The following is a 16,195-nucleotide window of genomic DNA, read 5'->3' as shown; positions in this document are numbered from 1 at the left end:
AACGAAGATCATGGCATCTGGTCCCATCACTTCATGGGAAATAGATGGGGAAACAGTGGAAACAGTGTCAGACTTTATTTGGGGGGGCTCCAAAATCACTGCAGATGGTGACTGCAGCCATGAAATTAAAAGACGCTTACTCCTTGGAAGAAAAGTTATGACTAACCTAGATAGTATATTCAAAAGCAGATACATTACTTTGCCAACAAAGGTCCATCTAGTCAAGGCTATGGTTTTTCCAGTAGTCATGTATGGATGTGAGAGTTGGACTGTGAAGAAAGCTGAGCACTGAAGCATTGATGCTTTTGAACTGTGGTGCTGGAGAAGACTCTTGAGAGTCCCTTGGACTGCAAGGAGATTCAACCAGTCCATTCTAAAGGAGATCAGTTCTGGGTGTTCATTGGAAGGACTGATGCTGAAGCTGAAACTCTAATACTTTGGCCACCTCATGCGAAGAGTTGACTCACTGGAAAAGACCCTGATGCTAGGAGGGATTGGGGGCAGGAAGAAGGGGACGACAGAGGGTGAGATGGCTAGATGGCATCACTGACTCGATGGACATGAGTTTGAGCGAACTCCAGGAGTTGGTGATGGACAAGGAAGCCTGCCATGCTGTGATTCATGGAGTCACAAAGAGTCAGACACGGCTGAGTGACTGAACTGAACTGAACTGAATAGTAATTTGTTTACTCAACTACAATAACAATTTTTAAAATTTCTCTACTGGGATCATTGTTAACTAAATATCTGAGGTATGAAAAGAATCACTAAACTGTGTAACTACATAAACTTTAAATAGTAGCCTTAAACTTCTATTTCTTTTCCATCTATTTTAAAGAATATTTCTGGATATCACTATCAACTTCATTTCCCTACATTTTTGGTTTCTCATCAACAAGGTTAGTAACATTTAAATTTTATTATGTAACCATAATTAAGTCTTCCATGCTTTGCTTATAGGTTAATTCTAAAAAAATGAGAATTCAACAGTGTGTATGTCATTAAAAACAATACAGATTTTTTTAATGCAAAACCTAACAAGATGTTAATACTACATTTTTTCTGGGACCAATATGCCATATGAAGGATGATGTTACTAGGGTCAGGACCTAAATATCTTCTATTTTAACCCATCAATTGCTCAAAACCACTCTGAACTGTAATTTACTTTATATCGTAGTTATAGAGTAATCTGTTTTCTCTGGAGTTTCTAATCACTTACTGCTTTGTTGTTGCATTACTGTTGCTGAAATAAAATATTACAGTATACTAACACATATATATGGAATTTAGAAAGATGGCAATGACGACCCTGTATGCAAGACAGCAAAAAAGACACAGATGTGTAACGGACTTTTGGACTCAGAGGGAGAGGGAGAGGGTGGGATGATTTGGGAGAATGGCATTCTAACATGTATACTATCATGTAAGAATCGAATCGCCAGTCTATGTCTGACACAGGATACATCATGCTTGGGGCTAGTGCATGGGGATGACCCAGAGAGATGTTATGGGGAGGGAGGTGGGAGGGGGGTTCATGTTTGGGAACGCATGTAAGAATTAAAGATTTTAAAATTTAAAAAAAAAATTTGTATATACAAAAAAAAATATATATATATAAGGACTTTTTACCATATCAGTATCTTCCAGCCTCTTATTCATCCAATCTGATGAACAGAATCCATGCCCTTCTTTTTACTGAAAACATTCTTCTTGGAACTCATTGACATTTTGTTTTACTTAATTTTTATTTACTTTGTTACATCAAAGTAACTAAGGAAATTCAAAATAAAAATTGCTTAGTATCTCAAATGAGGAGAATCTAAACAGTATTAAGACAACTTAATAACCTGAAAAAATATAGACTTAGATCCATATCTTATACTGTTACAAAGATAAACTTCAAATTGATCAAAGATATAATTTAAAATTTGAGTACATGGATGTAATAAAAGAAAACATGGGAAAATCCTTTTTATAACTTTGTAGTTGTGAATGCCTTTCTAACCATGACAAACTTCAAAAGCCATAAAAGGAAAATAATTTATAGCAAATGGTAAAAGTCAAACAAAATCAAAATACAAATGACAAACTGAAAAAAACATCTGAAGCCCAGAACACAAACAAAAAGGGCTTATTTCTGAGAAATAAAGAATTCACAGGCGTGATATCAGAAAGATAGTAGATCAGGAGGACCCAGTCCTTTTCCCCCAATTCCACATCCTCCACATGACTTAACAAGTACCTATGAATGAAAACATTTCTGGAAGACCTCTGGAGTACAATTAAGAAGCTGCAGGAACCCAGCAGAGCACCAAAAATTAAGGATGTCCAAACAGAAAAGTATAGGCAGCAATTCACCTGTGTCATTCCATCCTCTAGGCTCACACAGCTTGCTGCCAAAAGAAATGCCCTCAACCACAACTCTCCCCAAATGGGAGAAAAGGAGAGCAGGAAGACACCAGCAGCCTTCGCCACCAAAGACCTCAACAGCCCTTATCACTACCATGGACATGAACGAACTTCACCTCCAAGGACCCTTACAGTCTTTGCTATGTCCATACCTACTTGAGTTGATGGAGCTCCCTGGAGCCTGGGCCACTGTGCTCTTTCTTGGAGCCAGAGGCACCACTGCTCCCAAACCAAGTCAGAGCTGCCTGACCCAGCACTACAGCTGGTACCACCACATACCCTACTCAACTAGCATTCTCACACCCACCAGTAGGTCAAGATTTATACTCACCAGAGCTAGTCCAAAAACACTGCTCCTTCAATGCACATATACCAACAAAGGACTACAGGAACACGAAAATCAAGGAACCATGAAACCACCAGAGGAACTTTGCAAATTTCTAGTAACTGACCCCAAAGAATTAGAGATCTATGAATTACTTGACAAAGAACTCAAAATAATTGTTTTAAAGAAGCTCAGCAAATTTTAAGACAACACAGATAGAAAATTCAACAAAATGTGGAAAAAAATTACATGAATAAAATGAGAAGTTCAATACAGCTGAAAGTCACAAGGAAAGAACAACAAAAAAACTCTAGAGCTGAAGAATACAATGAATGAAATTAAAAATGTAACAGAGAGTTCCAACCAGCACATTCAATGAAACAGGAGGGAAAAAACCCAGTGAACTCAAAGACAGGTCATTTTAAATTGACTAGTGAAAAGAAAAATGAATGAGAGTGAAAAAAGCATATAAGATTTATGGAACACCCATCAAAAGATAAGACTTTTAAAAATCACTACAAAAACTTCAAATAACAAAAGAAGAGATGAAGAGATATATAAAACAACTAAAACAGAAACAGTCAACAGAATGACAACAGTAATTCCACACCAATTAATACTTATATTAAATGTAAATAGATTAAACTCTCCAATAAAAACTCATAGAGAGACTAAATGAATTTTTTTAAAAATCCAGTGACATAGTATCTATAAGAGACTCAATGTAGATTTAAGAACACACATAGACTAAAAATAAAAAGATGAAAAGACATACCAAAAAGTAACCAAAAGAAAGCAGGGTGGCTAAACTTACATAAAATTGCCTGAAGTCACTCAGTTGTGTCTGACTTTTTGTGATCCCATGGACTGTAGTCTGCCAGGCTCCTCCATCCATGGAATTTTCCAGGCAAGGATATTGGAGTGGTTTGCCATTTCCTTCTCCAGGGGATCTTCCTGACCCAGGGATTGAACCCAGGTCTCCTGTACTGCTCTTGATGCTGCTGCTAAGTCACTTCAGTCGTGTCCAACTCTGTGTGACCCCATAGACGGCAGTCCACCAGGCTCCCCCATCCCTGGGATTCTCCAAGCAAGAACACTGGAGTGGGCTGCCATTTCCTTCTCGAATGCATGAAAGTGAAAAGTGAAAGTGAAGTCACTCAGTCCTGTCCGACTCTTAGTGACCCCATGGACCGCAGCCTACCAGGATCCTCTGTCTATGGGACCCTCCAGGCAAGAGTACCGGAGTGGGTTGCCATTGCCTTCTCCTGCACTGCAGGCAGACTCTTTACCATCTAAGCCACCAAGGAAGCCCCATCAGATAAAATAAACTAAGTCAAAACTGTCTCTAAAGACAAAGAAGGTCATTATATAGTGCTCAAGAGTCAGTTTGGAAGATACAATAAATAAATATGTATCCAACATCAGAGCACTTAAATATGCAAAGCAAATATCAATAGACTTGAAGGGAGAAATCAACAAAAACACAATAATGGTGGAGATGCCAATACCTGACTTTCCATATGGATAGAAAAAAGAAAATCAATAAACAGTTGACTTGAACATCACTATAGATCAAATGGACCTAACAGACATCTACAGAAGTTTCACTCAAAGGAAGACAAATACACATTCTTCTCAAGCACACATGGAACATTCTCCAAGATAGATCATATGTCTATCATATAGTCTATCACAGAAAAATCAACTTTTATGTGATAGGCCACAAAAAAGTTACATTTAAGAAGATTGAAAGCATTCCAAGTATTTTTTCTGGTCACAATGGAATAAAATTAGAAATTATTAACAATAAGAAAATAGAAAATCCATGAATACTTGGAAAATAAATAACATTCTTGAACATTATTTTTTTTAAAAAAGGATAATTTTAAAAATATCTCAAGACAAAATGAAAACTATAACACAACATACAAAAACTTATGGAATGCACCAAAAGCAATATAATAGAAGATTTCACAATGATAAATGCCTACATTAAAAAAAAAAAAACTTCACACAATCTAACTTTACATCTCAAAGAACTAGGAGAAAAAAAAAGAACTAGGCCAAAATCAACAGAAGGAAGAAAATAGAATTTAAACAGAAATAAATCAAATAGCAAATAGAAAAACAATAGAAAAAAATCAACAAAACTAAGACTTAGTTTTTTGGAAAGAATAAGCAAAACTGACAAACCATTGGCTAGACTAAGAAAAAGACAGAAGACTCAAGTAAACAAAATTAGAAATGAAAAGGAGACATTACAGTGGATGCCTCAGAAATAAAAAGTATCATAAGTGACTATAAACAACTATATGCCAATAAATTCTCCCATTAGAAGTGGATAAGAATGAACTAAAAAGTTTGAACATACTGATAGCAAATGAGGACACTGAATCAGTAATTTAAAACCTCCCAACAAAGAAAACCCCAGGACTAGACGGCTTTGTGGAAGAATGCTACCAAACATTCCAAGAAGATTTAACAGAAATCCTTCTTATATTCTTCCAAAATGCAGAGCAGGGAACACTTCCAAACTCATTTTATGAGGCCAGTATCATTCTGACAGCAAAACCAGACAAAGACACTATTAGAAAACTATAAGCCAGTAGCCCTGATGAACAAAGATGCAAAAATCTTTAATAAAATTCTAGAAACTCAAATTCAAGAGCATATTAAAAGGACCATACACCATTATCAAATGCACTTCAATCCCTGGGATAAAAGGATAGTCAACCATATGCAAATCAACCAATGTGATACACCACACTGACAAAATGAAAGGAAAAAAAAACACACGTTCATCTCAATAAACACATAAAAAGCATTTGACGAAATTCAACACCCATTCACGTTAAAAAACTCTCAACAAAATAGGTATGTTAGAAACTTGTGTGCGTGCTCAGTTGCTAAGTCGTGTCAGACTCTTTGCAACCCCATGGGCTGCAGTCCATCAGGCTCCTCTGTCCATGGGATTTCCTAGGCAAGAATACTGAAGTGAGTTGCCATTTCCTTCTCCAGGGGATCTTCCTGATCCAGGGACTGAACCCATGTCTCCTCCATCGGCAGGCGTATTCTTTACCACTGGACACCAGGGAAGGCCATATAAGAAACTTACCTCAGCACAATAAAGGTCATATATAAAAAACCCACAGCGGTCATCATAATCAATCCTGTATAAGGCATGAGTGCCTATTCTCACCACTTCTATTCAATAGAGTACTAGAAGTCCTAGCCAGAGCAATGAAAAAAGAAAAAAAAAAGAAAGGCATCCAAAACACAAAGGAAGAAGTAAGATTATTGGTATTTGAGGTTAACATAATCATAAATATAGAAAACCTTAAAAGCTCAACAAAACCTGTTGGAACTAATAAGGGAATTCAGTAAAACTGAGGATACAAAATCAACATACAAAAACCAGCCACATTTCTGTAAGAAAAAAAAACTATTTGAAAAGAAAATTAAGACAATCACAATAGCAACAAAATGAGTAAAATATTTAGGAACAGATTTAAGCAAAGTGGTAAAGCTTGTACACTGAATACTATAAAACACTGATAAAAATAAATTTAAAAGACATATATAAATTTGATGATTGAATGGCATCATCAACTCAATCGGCATGAGTTTGAGCAAACTCCAGGAGACAGTGAAAGACAGGGAAGCCTGGTATGCTGCAGTCCATGGGGTCACAAAGAATCGGACATGACAGCAAATGACAACAACAAATATAAATGCAAAGGAATCTTGTGTTCATGGATGGAAAAATTAATATTGCTTAATGTCTATATTACCCAAAGTGGTCTACATATTCAGTGCAATCCTTATCTAAATCACTTTGCCAATCTCCACAGAAATAGAAAAAAAATCCTAAAATTTATGTAGAACCATCAAAGACCCTAAATGCCCAAAGCAATCTTAAGCAAGATGAATGAAACTGAAGACATCATACTTCCTGATCCCAAAATATATTTCAAAGCTATAGTAATCAAAGCAGCATGGTACTGACAAAACAAAACAAAACAAAACAAAAACCAACAAGAGGCATATCAACCAACAGAACAGACTAGAAAGCCCAGAAATAAATCCACATGTCTGTAGCCAACTGATCTTTGACAAGAACACCAAGAACATATAATGGAGAAATGACAGTCTTCAATAAATGGTGTTGGAAAAACTGGATATCCACATACAGAACAAGGAAATTGGACCCATATCTCAAACAATGCACAAGATTTCATTCCATAAACAAAAATCAACACAAAACAGATTAAAGACTTAAATACTGAAGCCATAAAACTACTAAAAAGAAATACAGGAGCTTCTCTTAGTCTAAGCAACGATTTTTTTAGATATGACACCAAAAGACCAGGCAACAAAAACAAAAATAGAAAAGTGGGACTGCATGAAACTAAAAAGCTTTCGCACAGCAAAGGAAATGATCAACGGAGTGAAAAGGCAACCTACACAATGGGAGAAACATTTGCAAACCATGTATCTGATTAGGGATTAATATCCAAAATACAGGTGCTGCCCAGGTGGCACAATGGTAAAGAATCTACCTGCCAATGCAGGAGACACAAGATTAAGTGGGTTCAATCCCTGGGTCAGGAAGATCCCCTGGAGTAGGAAATGGCAAGCTGCTCCAGCATTCTTGCCTGAAAAATCCTGTGGACAGAGGAGCCTGGCAGGCTACAGTCCATGGGACCACAAAGAGTCAGACATGACTGAGTGAGTGAGCATGTGCACGCACGCACGCACACACACACACACACACACACACACACGCACGCACGCACGCACACACATCCAAAACACAGAAGGAACTCATACATACGTACTCAATATCAGAAACCCCCAAATAACCCAATTAAAAAATGAGTTGAGGAACTAAATAGACATTTTCTCAAAGGAAGACATACAAATGACTAACAGGAATATGAAAACATGCTCATCACCACAATAATCAGGGCAATGAAAATCAAACTCATAAAGAGGTTATTAACTCACACCTAATAGAATGGCTGTGATCAAAAAGACAAGAGATAAGAATTGTTGGTGAACATATGGAAAAAAGGAGTGCTTGTCCTTACTGTAATCAGACTAAGGGAAGAAAGCTTGTCAACTGCTTAAACAAATGCATAGTATGGTATGAATTATCTGATTAAGGTAGTAACCATCAGAATCCTTCCATTGTGAAAATATACTTTGCTCTTTATAATTATCTGTAAGTGGTACTCTGAAATCATATGAATATCTTTTCCCAAAAAAGTCTCTACTTAACTTTTTATTTAGTTTAGAATGTAAACTCCACAAGGGCAGAGGATAAAGTCCCTTTTATTCACTGCTGTATTCCCAGTGCTTAGAGAAGCATATAGCACATAGCAGACCTTAATAAATATGTATTGAATTAACCATCATTTGTTGTATACCTCTGTATTCTCTATGAGACTGAACAACTGAAAGGCAAGGGCTATTTCTTTACCTTTGTATTTGCACAAAATAAACATAGTTTTGTACTTACAAATAATAATAACTAAATAAAGGCTATTTATGTTAATTTTTAAGGACCACAGATAAATCAGTTATAATATATAGGCCTAACGTGTTGTCTATAAAGTGTTAAAATAACTACATCTAATTATAGTACTGTTAAAAATAATAAAAGCTATTTTAATATTTCCTTTTAAAACAAAAAGTAAAGCAAAAATCCTACTAATTTGAAATCAGAAGCTCTCAGAAAAAAAGCACCAAGTTATATATGACATGAATTTTTGTCAGCTTCACTTTGCTAGATTATATGTTTAATGGTGTTTTACTGATACAATGCTAAAATGCCAAGTTACTTACCAAGCAATACTAAATTACTTTACCTGTAATGTCTTTAATGTTTCCTTCAATCCTTCTATTTCTTTTTCCTTTATTTCTGTAGCAAGTTGAAATTTTCCCTTTAAGCAAAAAACTATATTTCACTAATTTCCAATGTAAGTGACATTATTAACAGAGAAAACAAGAGTTCAAGAACCAAAATCTCTACTTGAAACTAAATACTTCACAGACTTTAAACTTGTAACTGTACTATAACCTATATTTCTAGTGATTACAAAATATCACAAAATTACAATAAGGCCTATACAAGATTATAAATATCATGAAATGGAAAACCTCATCATAACAGTAAATCATTTTATCAGGAGAGCATTCCTGAGAACTTATGGACACTATATAATTATTTAATTCATATAGCTAGAATATATTCTAATTAATAAGACACAATTACATTTGTTTTATAAATAGAGATATTTATAATTATTTTTAAAATTTTAAGATATTTATAATTATTTTAAAATTTTTAAAAGGTCTTTGCTAAAAATAGCTATAAATGTTAAAAATGGGATATATTTTGATATAATAAAAACACATATTAGCTATTTTACTGTGTTTTAAAGAATGTAATTTCATTGAAAAGGCATTAAAAACATATTATACTTAATAGAAACATTGCAGTATAGTGGAAAGAGCATCAATTTAAAGGCTGAAGAAATCTAGGTTCTACTTTCAACTTTACCACTTCAAAATGGGAGCTTCAGCAATTCATTTAAATCTTACTAGGCCTCAATACTCTTAACTGTAAAATGATAAGAGCTGAAGTAACAGGATTCCAATAAATCCTTCCTATTTCTAAAATTTTAGGAAATTAATAGTCTCCACTGTTTATTACCAATGCTCCTTTCCATTATAATGAACAATTGATCATTAAAAGCATTTAACTATGTTTCAAATTATTAAAAAATTAATAAATACCTTTTCTTCTTCCAAGGCACACATCTTCATTTGCAACTGATAAGAATTTTAAAAATCAAAATACAGGTAAATGAAATGTTACCAGTGATTTACACTGGTCAATGAGACTATTTGTGTGCTAAGTCACCTCGGTGGTATTCAACTCTTTGAGACCCTATGGTCTGCAGCTTGCCAGGCTCCTCTGTCCGTGGGATTATCCAGGCAAGAATACTGGAGTGGGTTGCCATGCCCTCCTCCAGGGGATCTCTCTGACCCAAGAATTGAACCTGTGTCTCTTATGTCTCCTGCATCAGGAGGCAGGTTCTTCACCACTAGCGCCGCCTGGGAAGCCCAATGAGACTACAGAAATGTCTATATGGTTTGAACTAAGTACAACCTGATTATGTTTTTACACTGAGAAAATAAATAAAAATATAAAATAGGGGGAAAAGCCAGTCACCAAAGTAAATGAACAATTTAATCTTACAATCAGAGTATCTATCAACCTTGAACATTTTTCCCCCAGTTTCTTAAATGTTTCAGTATGTTGCATCTACTCATAAACAATAACATATAACATTTTCTAAAAGCACACTTTTATGAAATTGACATAGTTTATATTTGCACTGACAGTATTTTCTGAAATTTTTTAAAAATGCATGTGTCAGTCTAATAAATAAATAATGACATTTTAAAACAGGAAAACTAAAGTGAACTTGTCAACGAAAACTAATTAAATATTCCAAGCAACACAAGGATACTAGGCAAAGATGTTGAGAAAAAAAACTTCTTTGGCATTTCTCCATCTCATTTTCCATCTCACTTACATAAGTGAACTTGTCAACGAAAACTAATTAAATATTCCAAGCAACACAAGGATACTAGGCAAAGATGTTAAGAAATAAAACTTCTTTGGCATTTCTCCATCTCATTTTCCATCTCACTTACATTCAAGAATCCCTTCTTAAAAAAAAAAAAAGAAGAAACAAATATTTGTTAAAGGAAAAAAAAATGGGGAACACGTGAATACCTGTGGCGGATTCATGATGATGTATGGCAAAACCAATACAATACTGTAAAGTAATTAACCTCCAATTAAAATAAATAAATTTATATTTTTAAAAAAAGGCACATGTCCACAAAAGAAAAAAAAAAAATGCAATAGCACTTTCTCCTCTAACCTTCAGATACCTGGATTTCTTTCTTGCCCAGAGTCCCTTGTGGTAACAGAGACTTAGACTTGCTCTCTCCTAAGGAATACTATGCTGTATAGTTGGTTTCTGTTTCCTTACCCTTCAATTAAAACTCCCAAAACTTAAGTAAAGCCAATGTCAGGCTACAAGGAAAAAGTTTACCATCTGCTCAAACAAATCCACGCTACAGTGTAAATTATCCATAACCTTAACCAACTAGTAATTTAGGTTATATAGGTTTATTTCTTTTTAGGCATTTCTTTCTAAACATACACACTTGTATGGAAATAATAAAAACAAAAAGAGGGAAGGAAAAAGGAAGAAAAAATGGTAATGTTGGCATGGCTATAGGAAAAGCACTTTCAGAGTGTAGTTTTCTTAGGCACATTTCTTACACTTATATTTTATAACTAGGAACTGAAGAGAAATTTGAGGTAGTAAAGAAGAGCTATAGAATTTAGAATTCAAAATAATGGAAGGAGTTGTTTTTCATTTCTTTGAAATATTTTTCCTTTATTTTTTCTATTTTTCTACTGATTTTTCTTTCATTTGCTGATACTTGAAATATACAGAGGTGAATAATAATCATGTCTCTTCATCTTTTATATCTCCCTACTCACATCTCAGCTTTTCACCAGTGTTAAAATTCTTGCCTGGGTAAAGGAATAATGTGACAATGTAAGCTCCTGGATATGCTAATTAAAGAAAGAGTGGAGAAGGGAGAGAAAGAGCAAGAATACACATTGACTTACATAGTTTATTTAGGACAAATGAAAACACCTCTCCAAGAAAATAATTTTCTCCTTAATTAAGTCATTCTACTACATTACAGTATTATCAGTTGTGATTCAAAATAACCTTGTTTATTTCCTGCTTCCAATAACACACTTTCTGTCTTCAGTGAGTATGAAGAACAACATGTCATAATATTCATGAGAAGTGGGAAAAGAGCAATATTTAAAACTAGTGTTTTTCTATCCTTAAGAAATTACCTGCTTTTTTAAAACTGCCATGGCTTCTTTGTGTTGCTTTGCTAATGTTTCCTTTTGATTCTGAAGAGTTTCCTATTTTAAAAATTATGGAAAGTTAAAACATAAATTACAGCAACTCAATTTTAAATTTTTAATGGATTCACAAATTAAACATCTTCATTGTACATACTATTTTAGGCTCTTAAGATGCAACTTGCGACAATTTTTATAATTTTTTTTACTGTCATGAACTCAGCATACAATAATTTTGCTTCCAGTTGCTTCTTCATGATAAAACATATTGCTTTTTAAAATTTTAAACTCTGAATATAGCTCACTCTAAAGTTTTCTTCAAGAAAATATCAAAATTATTAAAATTAACAGTCCAATACAAGGTAGACTAGTTTTAAGAGTTTCAAAAAAACCCGATTTTATTGCCTAAGCACAAATGTTTTTACATGGTAACATATGATTCTTTAAACTCACTAAAATAATTTTTTACAAAATCAGAAGTACCACAGGGTATCTTTAAAAAATTCGTATACACGATTCCATTTCTTTCCTGTCCACCTTTTTTTAGTTGAAGTTGTGTCCTGTCATTTAGATTCAAGATGAATTTTTCTTCTACCTTTACCAAATAATTCTTATAATTAAAAAAATTAGAGCTACAACTGACAACCACTTTCAAATGTTTCTTTTACTTTATTCCATAGTCCTACATATACATTGATTTATCAATTAAAAAAAATTTTTTTAATGATCTACTGATCTATTATGATAGCTGGGAATTTGGCTTTCTTGTACAACCAAAATCCTACATGTCCTCCCACTGTTCTTTCAACAGAGTTATATAAAAAATGTGACAAATATTAATACTATTTATACTCTTGTAACTATGCAATTTTTATTCAATGTTAAGCCACATGGCATATCATGATTACATTTCTATTCTCATACAACTTTTATTTTTTCTGAAGCTAGCAATTACTTTAAAATATTTTAATTCTCATAACTAATTTTAAAAAGTAATATGCCATTTCCAAGGTCTGTATCAATTGGTTGCGCTGCAAAAAAGAATAGAAAAGGCAAAGTTAGAAGATCCCAAGAATGACTTAAGAAATCCCAAGTTCAGTTCAGTCGCTCAGTCATGTCCGACTCTTTGCGACCCCATGAATCGCAGCACGCCAGGCCTCCCTGTCCATCACCATCTCCCGGAGTTCACTCAGACCCATGTCCATCGAGTCTGTGATGCCATCCAGCCGTCTCATCCTCGGTTGTCCCCTTCTCCTCCTGCCCCCAATCCCTCCCAGCATCAGAGTCTTTTCCAATGAGTCAACCCTTCGCATGAGGTGGCCAAAGTACTGGAGCTTCAGCTTTAGCATCATTCCTTCCAAAGAAATCCCAGGGTTGATCTCCTTCAGAATGGACTGGTTGGATCTCCTTGCAGTCCAAGGGACTCTCAAGAGTCTTCAAACTGCACAGGAAACCAGACATTAAAAATTTTTTTTGGCCAAACCATGTGGCTTGGAGGATCTTAATTCCCTGACCAGGGATTCAGTCTGGGCCCCAGCAGTGAAAGCACCAAGTCCTAACCATTGGACAACCAGCTGCTACTGCTAAGTCACTTCAGTCGTGTCCGACTCTGTGCGACCCCATAGACGGCAGCCTACCAGGCTTCCCTGTCCCTGGGATTCTCCAGGCAAGAACACTGGAGTGGGCTGCCATTTCCTTCTCCAATGGATGAAAGTGAAAAGTAAAAGTGAAGTCGCTCAGTCGTGTCTGACTCTTCATGACCCCATGGACTGAAGCCTACCAGGCTCCTCTGTCCATGGGATTTTCCAGACAAGAGTACTGCAGTGGATTGCCATTGCCTTCTCCATCTGGACCACCAGGGAATTACCCCAAAATTAGGCATTTAGAAAACCTGTAGATATCAAACAAAACTTTTCAGAGGCTACTACCCAGTTTATTAGACTCTATCTACTGCTGCAAAAAGGAAAGAATGAATTTATAGGAAACATCAGGGACAAGTACTTTGAGGAGAAGATTATGAAGTAGGTGTGAACTCCAGCTCTCTCCCCACTTTTTGCGAATAGCTGTAAATCTAGAAATAGGAGATTTCCATGTGCATGCTCAGTTGCTAAGTCATGCCTGACTCTGTGACCCCTTGGACTGTAGCCCAAAAAGCTCCTCTGTCTATGTGATTTCTCAAGCAAGAATACTGGAGTGGATTGCTATTTCCTTCTCCAGGATCTTTTTGACCCAAGGATTGAACCTGCATCTACTGTTAGGCAGGCAAATTCTTTATCACTGAGCCACCTGAGAAGCCAAATCATACCCATGCTGCTACTGCTAAGTCACTTCAGTCATGTCCGACTCTGTGTGACCCCAGAGGTGGCAGCCCACCAGGCTCCCCCGTCCCTGGGATTCTCCAGGCAAGAACACTAGAGTGGGCTGCCATTTCCTTCTCTAATGCATGAAAGCAAAAAGTGGAAGTGAAGTCGCTCAGTCGTATCTGACTCCTAGCCACCCCATGAACTGCAGCCCACCAGGCTCCTCCGTACATGGGATTTGCCAGGCAAGAGTACTAGAGTGGGTTGCCATTGCCTTCTCCAAATCATACCCATACTGGTGTTAAAACATTACTGTTTCCCATTCAAGAACCCAAAGGGTGAACATTTGTTCAAGACCTTAAGGCCATAAATAAAATAACCACTTCCCCAACTCATGATAGTACTGAGCCCAAATACTATTTTATCTTCAGGGCCTCCTGAATCTATATATTTTACTATTATATATTTGTGTGTTCTGCTTTCTATTGTGTACCTTTAGACAGTTTCACCTGTTTGTTTTGTCCCAGAAGTCAACAGTTTACCTGAACAGTTATGCCTCAGGGGTTTACTGAAGAATTTAGGGACCAGTAACTCTACACTTATTCAATATGTAGGCAAGTTTTTGCTATGATCTAAAGGCATCTGGTCCCATCACTTCATGGGAAATAGATGGGGAAACAGTGGAAACAGTGTCAGACTTTATTTTGGGGGGCTCCAAAACCACTGCAGATGGTGATTGCAGCCACGAAATTAAAAGACGCTTACTCCTTGGAAGGAAAGTTATGACCAACCTAGATAGCATATTCAAAAGCAGAGACATTACTTTGCCAACAAAGGTCCATCTAGTCAAGGCTATGGTTTTTCCAGTGTTCATGTATGGATGTGAGAGTTGGACTGTGAAGAAAGCTGAGCACTGAAGAATTGATGCTTTTGAACTGTGGTGTTGGAGAAGACTCTTGAGAGTCCCTTGGACTGCAAGGAGATCCAACCAGTCCATTCTGAAGGAGATCAGCCCTCGGATTTCTTTGGAAAGAATGATGCTAAAGCCGAAACTCCGGTACTTTGGCCACCTCATGCAAAGAGTTGACTCATTGGAAAAGACTCTGATGCTGGGAGGGATTGGGGGCAGGAGGAGAAAGGGACAACAGAAGATGAGATGGCTGGATGGCATCACAGACTCGATGGACGTGAGTCTGAGTGAACTCCCGGAGTTGGTGATGGACAGGGAGGCCTGGGGTGCTGAGATTCATGGGGTCGCAAAGAGTCGGACATGACTAAGCGACTGAACTGAAAGATAAAAAGAGCTCTAAGACTAACTCCATTTATCTATTTACTGTTTAAACTCATAAAGGACATGAAAATTCAAAAAAAAAAAACACTTTAGTATTTTGTAAGAATAAAGTACATTATTTAGGGTATAATTTACCCCAAGAGGGGTAAATCTATCATTCCTGACAAATATGAGCCATTCAGTAATTTCTAAGACTGCTTACTAAGAGAAAATTAGGAAGTTGTCTAGATTTCACTGACTACTACAGATATTGGATAATTTCAGTCCTCAATAATGGAACTTTTCCCTTAGGAACTTGAAAACAAGAATATTGTCATTTAAAAATAACTTTTCAACACCCCCCCCACACACACACACACACCTGCAGTTAGAGCCCTCCAAATTGTCATAAAGCTTTCTTTCTATTTGTATCTGAGCAATGCAGACAAGTCCTTAATACTCTAACAGAACACCACAAGTATCAGCAGGACCCAACTGCTTACTACAATCTTCCCCTTGACCCACTGGCAAAATCCTACTCCTTATTTAAGGATAGTATTAGCAGCAGCCAAACTAGCAGAAGCTTCTACTGACTTGGTTTAAGGATCTTATTTAAATTTGATAGTTCTATATGCTGAACAAGCCTGGACACTTACTAAAAACACATTTCTCAGCAAGCAGGCTTACTTCCTATGAATTTTCTATTACTTTCTCCCTCATACATTTCAACTCAGTGCTATCCTCTAAACATTGTTACCCTTTTCCTAGTTACCCAAAGAAGAGGAATTTTACCAGATCTAGCCTCTGTTCAAACAATCACTACGCCTCAAATGGATTTATTAAAAATTCCTAGAAAATCTGGGTTTAATATTGCGTGCTTAGTTGTTCAGTCACGTCTGACTCTGCGACCC

The 16,195-nt window shown here is 36.2% G+C and overlaps 1 protein-coding gene across 1 annotated transcript in view; it reads right to left on the bottom strand.

Moving 5' to 3' along the window:
* The window catches only part of CCDC73 (coiled-coil domain containing 73), a 110,994-nt gene that overhangs the window by 71,469 nt on the left and 23,330 nt on the right, over window positions 1-16,195 (bottom strand). The window contains exons 3-5 of the mRNA XM_005690053.3: window positions 11,703-11,774; window positions 9,539-9,574; window positions 8,608-8,682 (exon numbers count right to left, since the gene is read on the bottom strand). Coding sequence (XP_005690110.2) covers window positions 8,608-8,682; window positions 9,539-9,574; window positions 11,703-11,774 — 183 coding nt within the window. The remainder of the gene's footprint in view (window positions 1-8,607; window positions 8,683-9,538; window positions 9,575-11,702; window positions 11,775-16,195) is intronic.

This window comes from Capra hircus, chromosome 15 (genome assembly GCF_001704415.2).
Source record: "Capra hircus breed San Clemente chromosome 15, ASM170441v1, whole genome shotgun sequence".
In the NCBI taxonomy this organism is placed as follows: Eukaryota; Metazoa; Chordata; class Mammalia; order Artiodactyla; family Bovidae; genus Capra; species Capra hircus.
Note: the sequence above shows the minus strand (reverse complement) of the source record. Positions and strands in the feature narration are given on the sequence as shown.